This window comes from Biomphalaria glabrata, chromosome 1 (genome assembly GCF_947242115.1).
Source record: "Biomphalaria glabrata chromosome 1, xgBioGlab47.1, whole genome shotgun sequence".
Lineage (NCBI taxonomy): Eukaryota > Metazoa > Mollusca > Gastropoda > Planorbidae > Biomphalaria > Biomphalaria glabrata.
In genome coordinates, this window is record NC_074711.1 from 74,806,512 (window position 1) to 74,815,900 (window position 9,389).

At 34.8% G+C, this 9,389-nt stretch overlaps 1 protein-coding gene across 1 annotated transcript; it reads right to left on the minus strand.

Moving 5' to 3' along the window:
- Window positions 1-2,697: 2,697 nt before the first annotated feature.
- On the minus strand, window positions 2,698-8,574 carry LOC129923403 (uncharacterized). The gene is made up of 2 exons (XM_056014239.1): window positions 7,380-8,574; window positions 2,698-4,377 (listed from the first exon to the last, which is right to left on the minus strand). Exons 1-2 carry the CDS (start codon window positions 8,572-8,574, stop codon window positions 4,361-4,363), a joined length of 1,212 nt encoding a protein of 403 aa, XP_055870214.1. The 3' UTR covers window positions 2,698-4,360.
- Between the last annotated feature and the right edge of the window lie 815 nt (window positions 8,575-9,389).

The following is a 9,389-nucleotide window of genomic DNA, read 5'->3' on the forward strand; positions in this document are numbered from 1 at the left end:
AAAGCAATTTTCATAACGTTTATCTCAAGGGAAGAACCAATACCATACGGTTTAACTTCTTTTATCGGCTCAATTTCGGAACTTAATTATTATTAATGATTAAGATATCCATTGGAACTTAATTATTATTACTGATAAAGATATCCACGCATCCACAAGACCTTGGAATGTCGCGCTACATTGCAACCCCCACCACTTAGCACACTCTCCATCATTCAGAGACTAGCGACAGACGTGAGAGAGACTAATGTTGGAGTCACGTTCACTTGAAGGTTCGCTTGACAGACCTGCAGCTGTAAGAAAAGTTGTGGCTAGCACCAACACATCCCTTGCACAAAACGTACTGTCTGTGTGTGTGTGTGTGTGTGTGTGTTGTGAACTAAGGAGGTAAGCTTGGATAGTAAAGAGAGAGGGAGAGAGACAGTCAAGGAGAGAAAGAGAGTCAATGGGAGAGATTCGAGGAGAAACTAGAAAGAGAAATTGGTTAACATGCAATAATAAATGCATGACGCGTAGGACGTAATCATCTTCTTTTTTTAAAGTAACGTCTGTATTATATAAGAAGAAGAAATAGAGAGGGTCGAGGAGAGAGAGAAATAGTCTTGGAGAGAGAGAGAGACAGAGCCATGGAGATAAGCAGATAGACAGAGTCGAGGAGTGAGAGAGAAAAAAGGCGAGATTCGAGGGACCACTTTGTCAGACCAGGGAAAGGTCACTGGGAAACCAGCATTCTAGCATGTCTGTCGCTGGAAGCAGGGAAGTCGAGAAGTCTATCTTGTCGGTAGCAGTGAGACGGACAGACATTCTCAAGATCGGCCTCTCGTGATTATTAATTACAGGAAGAACTAGAAGACTGTTGAGAGATGGGGGACATTAAATGTTGGAGTATCATTATCTCTTTTACTCTCATTCTCTCTCTCTCTATGCTTCCCTCTTTCTTTCTTTCTCTCTCGTTCTTTTCTCTTTTTACATTTTGTTTTACATTGCCTCTAGTGTTTTAGTCTCTATTTACGAGTTTCTCTTTTGTTTCCTCAGTTTGTATACACGTTTGTTTCTATATGTTTTGTGCATACTTTTCATTTCTCCTTGTGAAATTTCTTTCTTTTTGTTGGTTTTATCTGAATGGAAAACTAAAATAGAAACAAGAAAATATGTTTGAAATACTTAAAAAAACAACAACAAAGCTTCTATTAAGCGTACTTGTATCAATTAGTTTGTTTCAGTCATGTAATTTAATTTGTATTAGATCTAGACTAACAATAAAAAAAGCATTTATAAAAAAAAGGAGAAAAAGACCTGAATTCGAACTCATTGCTCAAGCCTTCTCAGGCTTCTCAAGCCAACACGGTAACCACTCTGCTAGTGGAGAGCTTATGAACATGGAAGATTGTATAGTTATCTATTCTTTCTATAGTCTCGACCTATTTTTCAGGTTTGTGTTCACTGAGGCTGAGACGACCTACAAATGAGACTACTTCAGCTTATACCACCACTTCAGTCAATTACAATTTCTTTCCCTTGTTTGAGATAACAAACAAAATATTTTAATAGCAATATTAACTAATTACTTTTTAAAAAAACGATTCTTGTGTTGTTTGGTGAAAGAAATAATTCTGCAAAATTTCAGCTTGATTTGAGTGTGAGCTGATAAAGGCTAAGCTTTGTAAAAAAAAAAGGTTTGTTTGAAATAGTGTTACATGTCTACAATCTAACTTGTAAATATTACATCCTACACATAGTCATATGGAGGTGCAGTGGCTGAGCGGTAAAGCGCTTGGCTTCCGAACCAGGGATCTCGGGTTCGAATCCTGTTGAAGACTGGGATTTTTAATTTCGGGACCATAGTTGGAGAAAAGTAAAGGCAGTTGGTCGTTGTGCTGGCTACATGACAACCTTGTTTACCGTAGGCCACAGAAACAAAAATCTGCCCTATAGACCACAAGGTCTGAAAGGTGGACTTTACTTTTTTTTTCACTGTCTATTCTAGTTTACGCATCTAAACGGGACGGACAGACGGACAGACATTTCACACAAAACTAATAAGCTTCTTTTCCCCTTTGGGGGGGGGGGTAAAAATTTAAGTCTTATTGTATAATTTCAAAATCTCATGTTTTAATTATTTTAGAATAGTTTATTAATAAAAGGTTTTATTTCGGTTGTTAACAATACACAAATGGTTGATTGTTTCTCTTGCTCCATTTAAATTGTGATGTTGCTCGCTTCAGTTCTCACCGTAACACATTATTTTAGTCAATTTGCCCAAATACATGTTTGTATCTCTTAATCTTATAAACAAGAGAAGTTCTTTCAAAACCGAAGACAATTACGCCCTACGCGTCTCAATGTGTTAATCTAGTCGTACCAGTGAATTACAGACCAAAGACTTAAACTCTGCTATGTCTGATTGGTTTACCTGTCTGATTGGTTTACCTGTCTGATTGGTTTACCTGTCTGATTCAAGCTAACCATTCCATGCTATAATGACACTTCATAGGAATGAGGATGTCAGGTTCTTGTATTCTTGTATTTATCAAATTATTATTATATATTTCCAATGCAAATATTTATTAATATTAAATATTATTTCAATTTGTATTATTGTTATTATTTTCTGAACTTATAATATTTTGGCTCAAGTTCAGCCTGACAAGCACATCATACACATATAGTTGTAGATAAACTAATAAACTAAGTGTATGATGTAAATAACAATAAAATTTATTCTTGTGATATATTTACAAATGACTGATTCATGATGACTGATAATAATAGTATGAAATATCAATATGTAATAATATGTAATCTACAATGATCCAGTTAGTCTCCTTAGATACAGAACATTCATATAATTATGAAACACATAGTATATTACCTTAACTATAATAAGTAGTTCAATGGATCACATAGTCCTTCAATCTCAAAAACAACAACTGGTAATATATGTAGATCTAGCCTCTAGATCAGGTACTGTCCACTGACGACAATTCCAAAAAGTACAAGTTCATAGTTGACACTACACCATCAGGTCTGACCACTGCAACCCGCAGTCTGGAATCTTGAACCTCAGACTCATGTACAAATCCACGTGCACACCAGACGACCAACTGAGAGAAAGACCTCAGTCCTGTAGACTGTAGACCTACAGTTGTACTCTCAATATAGAACTGAGACTGAATAAACAAGTCTTGACACTAAAACCCTATAGAAGATAAAAGAAAGGATTCTTCTAATCATCTATATCTAGTCTAATTATAGACTTACAAATACGAACGAATTCAAATAGAAAAACTATACAATGAAAAATAAAACTCACCCTAAACAGGGGTCAAGATAATCCAACAAGAAAATGTCCAAGGCAAATGCTAAGGCTATCCAATAACAAAAACCAAGGAGAAATTCCAGAGCTCTAAAAAAAAACGTCTATCTGTATCAACGTACAAAACAATGGAGAGACTGTACTAGACGATAAATGACGCAAATCACACACACACTAAATTTACGTCACTAGAAGTTGTGACAAGCAACAAAAGCTCAGTCCTCTAGTCTACACAGAAAATATTAATAATGTAATGACGTCATCAATATAGTGATCAACGCCGCACTATCAATTAGAGAACTAATTCTACTATACAGTTACATAGATAACTGCGACATTCCCCCTCCTCAACGAACTGGCAATTTTGAAAAAAATTCCAGTTATCATAAAAACTGCAAGAAAATTCTCCAGAAAATCAACTTCACCAAGATCAATACTGCAAATACATTTCCAAGAATTACAGAAAGAGACCTCAAAATCTCACTGAGAAAAACAACTGAGAAATCCTCAACAACCAATAATCATTATGATTACCTCAACAATAAAAAATCTTCATTATACACTTCAATAGACAAAATAATGTTTGTCTCAAAAATTTACAGTTAAAGTTACAACTGTTTGCATGTTACATAGTTACATTATCAAATTTGATCAATATCAAAATTAATATAACATAAGTACATGATTGCTCAAATGAATCAAAAAAATTATACAAGTCTTGAGCATACATCAGCAAAAACATTTAATTCTCCCTTCAAATGGACAGAATCAAAACAATAATCCTGAAGTGCTAAACACCATCTAGTTATTCTTTTGTTACAATAATTACTATTTGCTATGAATGACAATGCCTTGTTATCGGTCTGGAGATGAAACTTCACTCCTGCCAAATAACGATCTAGCTTTTTGATCGACCATACAATGGCCAGTCCTTCCCGCTCAAGGATAGAGTATTTCTGTTCACGTGGCAACAACTTGCGACTGACAAACTTCACTGGATGTAACACACCATCTCTCATCTGACTTAATATACCTGAAATGCCTTTATCTGATGCATCTGTCTGCAAAAAGAATGGAAGAGAAGGATCAGGCAATCTTAGAATAGGATAATCACACAAATAAGTTTGTATTCTTTTCAGTGCCACAATACACTCATTACTCCAATCAATTCTCACAGATTTCCCTTTCTTCAATAACTCTGTGAATGGAAACACCAAGTCTGAATAACAAGGTATAAATTTAGAGTAATAGTTAACCAACCCAATTAATGACCTTACTTCCTTCTTAGTACTGGGCGGTTTAAACTCCAGGATCTTCTGAACATTTCTACTATCTGGTTTCACTTCTCCCCGACCTACATTATGTCCCAGAAATTTAATGTTAGTAAAGCCAACCTCTAATTTAGATGGTTTTAGAGTAAATCCATGACTTTTCAATACACCGAAAACATTCTGTACATCTCTAACATGAGTCTCCCAACTTTCGCTAATTATACAGATGTCATCAAAATAAAACAATACATTCTCAATATCTCTTAAAATACTCTTTAAAACTCTATTAAAATGGTTAGGGGCACCACTTAAACCAAATGGTAAGTAATGAAACATGTAGTGTTCCCCCAGAACTCTAAAAGCTGTGTACTCCTTACATTCTTCACTTATAGGTATTTGCCAATACCCTTTAGTTAAATCAACTAAAGTAAGATACTTAGCCCTGTAGAGTTTATTGAATAGCTCTTCTTGATCTGGTATTAATTCAGCTGGTATTTGTGTAACACTGTTTAACTTACGGTAGTCAATGCATGGACGTAGTGTACCATCACGTTTCTTAATAACCACAACAGGAGCGGCATATGATGAATCTGTGGGTCCTATGATACCCAACTTCAACATACTATCAATTTCCTCTTTTAATTTCTCCTTCATATTTATTGGTACCGTATATGGCTTTAATGCTATAGGCTTAGTGTCCAGCAACTTAATCCTAAATTCTTCCACATCTGCTTTACCCGGTATGTCTGATATAATATCTTTGAATTCATCCAGCACCTTCATTATTTCACATCTCTGATTACAGTTTAAATCTGGATTGACCTTCTATTGTGATAAAATGTCTTCATTCGTCTGCTTCTTATTGTTGATTTCTAATGTCGGAATGCTTGGTAAAATATCTTCATTTGTCAAGTCTTCATCAAATTCCTCCTCATCATCCACAACAGACACCATATTAGCAGACAAAATACTGTTCTCATGTTCAATATTAATAACAGTTTCACTTGTATCATCTTTACTTCTGCTATGATATTTCATCAATCTATTGATATGGTAAAGTTTCAACTTATCTCCCTTCTTTACCAGAAAATTGAATCTTGATACCTTCCTTATAACTTTAAATGGTCCTTGCCAATATACAGATAATTTGTTTTCTCTTTGAGGTTTAAGTATCAATACACAATCACCTTCATCAATCTTGCGCAATGTAGAGTATCTATCATACTGAATTTTGTACTTTTGCTTTTTAACCTCACTATTTCTGTTGGCAATTGATGTCACATGAAATAACCTCTCCTTCAAATCCATTAAGTATGAGTAAACATTCCTGTATTCATCTTCCTCCTCTTTGTTTACAAATACTTGTTTCAGAATAGCCAATGGTCCTCTCATCTGTCTTCCATATACCATTTGAAATGGCGATATTCCTGTAGTTTCATTTGGGACCTCTCTATAAGCAAAAAGTGCAGCGCTAATCTTTCTATCCCAATCCTTTGGACTCTCTTGTGTAACTTTCCTTAGAAAACTTTTCAATGAAGAATTGAAACGTTCATTCATCCCATTCGACGAAGGGTGAAAAATAGTTGAGTGCACTATTTTAATATTGTAGAAGTTACACACTTCCTTGTATAAATCCGCAGTGAACTGACTTCCGTTATCACTTAGTACCTCGTGCGGTATACCAATTCTACTGAAGATTGTGTTTAATGCCTCAATCACAGTTTCTGTAGTAATATTTCTTAAAGGTATTGCCTCTGGCCATCTCGTAGCAATGTCAACAAGTGTTAAAATAAATCTGTTCTTGTTCTCGGTAACCTCCAACGGACCAACAATATCTATTGCCACTTTGTAAAATGGTGTTGTTACTATATTCATATTTCCAAGTTCAACTCTGTCACATCTTCGTGGCATTCTACACCGTTGACAAATATCACAACTCCTAATAAAGTCTTTAACATCTTTATCAACTCCTTGCCAAAAGAAATATTGGTATATTCTTGACTTTGTTTTCCTAACTGACAAATGACCTGCAAATATACTTTCATGTGCTGTTTTCAAAATTACTTCCCTTTTTGACACTGGAACCACGAGTTGTTTCTCTTCCTGACCTAATTGACCTTTGAATACACGATACAATAATCTATCGAATACCTTGAATCGAACACTTCCATTTGTCTTATTATCCACACTCTTCTCCTTCTGTCGATTCCATAATTCTTGTAATGTAGGATCACTCACTTGTTCTCTCAAGAAATCTTCACATGATCCAAATAACTTATAACAATCTTGAATAACTTCGGAATGTTTCATAATATCAGCCTCATTCTCTTTTTGTTTCATTGCTCTTGTAACAGCAGCACCAATATGTTCATTATGTTGTTCATCTTGTACATTCCCTATTATTAGATCAGCTACTGGATTTTCAAAACAAGCTACAATATATTTCCCTGTGATATAGTCTGAATTGATGTCAACACATGCCAGTGGATATTCCTTAATAGTACCATCAATCAATTTTAATCTGTAGCTACCTGGAATTTTGTCTTTGCATTCAATTAAAGAACTTCTTACCCCAATAACACTAGATCCTGAATCACGCAATATAGACACTATTTTATTATTTAATAATCCTTCTTCAAAACGTAATTTCCCTACAGACTTTTTCCTCAATTTCTGATCAACAATAGACATAGTTTCTTTTCTACATGGAGTAAAATATTCTATTTCATCAGCCAGATTAGAATGACAACAACTTTGAATTTTACGTGAACAATTTAGTCATCTCTGCGTACCTGTGTTTTGCACTTTCTTTGACTTGTCTGTGTTTTTCTCCTTAGTATAATCAAAACCTGAATAATTCCTTTTTTTATTTCCTCCACCATGGTTCACATCATTGTAAGCTCCTCTCCAATTCCCTCCATCCATTCTCCTTCCTCTAGTATCAAACTGCCTCCTGTAAGTTCCATATGACACATTCCTTGTGCCTGACACATGTCTTGGTCCATCCTTATTATATGTCACCTGCTTTGGTTTCACTCCGGCTCCACCCACATAACATTCCGTTGACCTGTGACCTACTTTTCCGCACCTAAAACAAGTTATGACTTTCCTGTCACTAGCATAATTCTGACTTGTGGCTTCAGCAGCTCCCATTACATACACATTTTCCTCTTTACATAATGATTTTGTTGAACTTGCAGTCTTAAAACTTTCAATTACTTGTAGCATGTCTTTTACATTATCACTTTTATTTAAGATAAGTTGACGATACACTTCGCCTGAAACACTCTCTAATAATCTGTCTGTCACAATCATATTTTTCATGCCTTCTATGGTCTCCTTTACCTCCGCCATCTTCATCCAATTGTCTAGTGCCCTTTTCAAATCGGCTACATATCCCCTGAAATCATTTTCTTTAGGTCTAATTTGGTGAAATTTCTTCCTACACGTTTCTCCATTTATATCAGCCTGTCTCATTAGCATAACCTTTACTTCATCATAATTTTCCTTCTTAAACAGATCATCTTGCAGCATAAAATTCTTGAGTTTCGACGTCAATTTGTACGATAACAACATAGCCCAACTTTTCTTATCAATACAACATCTTGTTGCCACCGCCTCAAATAGAGTCAAGAAACCAATCAAATCCTCATCTTCCTTCATATTCTGAAAACTCTTGTCCAACTTATCAATTATATGTCTATGTTTATCCTGGATCTTAGGTTCTCCTTCTTTGTTTTCAGATTTACTTTCTTTCTGCAACTCCTTCTCCACAATTTTCTCCTGAAGTCTAGCCAATTCCAATTCTTCCTGCCTCTTTTTAGCTTCCACTACTTCCCTTTCTTTCCATCGTTCATGCTCCTCCTTCTTTATGCGTTCCTCCTCCGCCCTTTGTTCCTTCACATAGTTCTGCAAGTCAGCTCCTGTAAAACCCAATGCCTGCCCATCCGCTATAAATTGTGAATTTATAGAAAACCTAGTCTCCATCCTTAGAATTTCCAAACAATATAAGTTTAACAGGTCAAATCGGAAAAATCAATTAGAGCACAAGATATACTATTAGCAACCAAAAAAAAATACACTTAGCTGTGCTTTCTCCTGCGAAGATAGAATCTGCCTCAGCACCAGGAAGATAGAGTATTGATGACAAGGTACAGCCAGATACACCAGGACAACTTGAGAATCCCAACAAACAGATCACAGCTCCAATTTAGGTCCACCAATCAGTTTGGCATGTAACAAAATTATATCTTATTAGTATAAATTTAAAAAAAAATATTATATATAAGATACAATGTTAGCAATAACAATATGATACACTGGCACCAATAAAGTCTCACACAAAAAATGTATACGATGCCTTTCCTGAGTAATAAGGTACAATCACATAGTACCGTTATGAATAGTAATGTGACACAAACAATTGTCTAGAATCTGAAAATATACTCTTACAAGTACAGAAATTTATTTAGCAAATATTCAACTGTCAATAATATAACAAATTATGACTGAGATAATCCCTCAAATAACTCCTTTAACAGTTTAGACGAGCCCCCAAAATACTTGTCAGGTTCTTGTATTCTTGTATTTATCAAATTATTATTATATATTTCCAATGCAAATATTTATTAATATTAAATATTATTTCAATTTGTATTATTGTTATTATTTTCTGAACTTATAATATTTTGGCTCAAGTTCAGCCTGACAAGCACATCATACACATATAGTTGTAGATAAACTAATAAACTAAGTGTATGATGTAAATAACAATAAAATTTATTCTTGTGATATATTTACAA

Excerpts from the sequence above, each read along its gene's own strand:
- LOC129923403 (XM_056014239.1), bottom strand. The coding sequence starts at position 8,574 with ATGGAGACTAGGTTTTCTATAAATTCACAATTTATAGCGGATGGGCAG.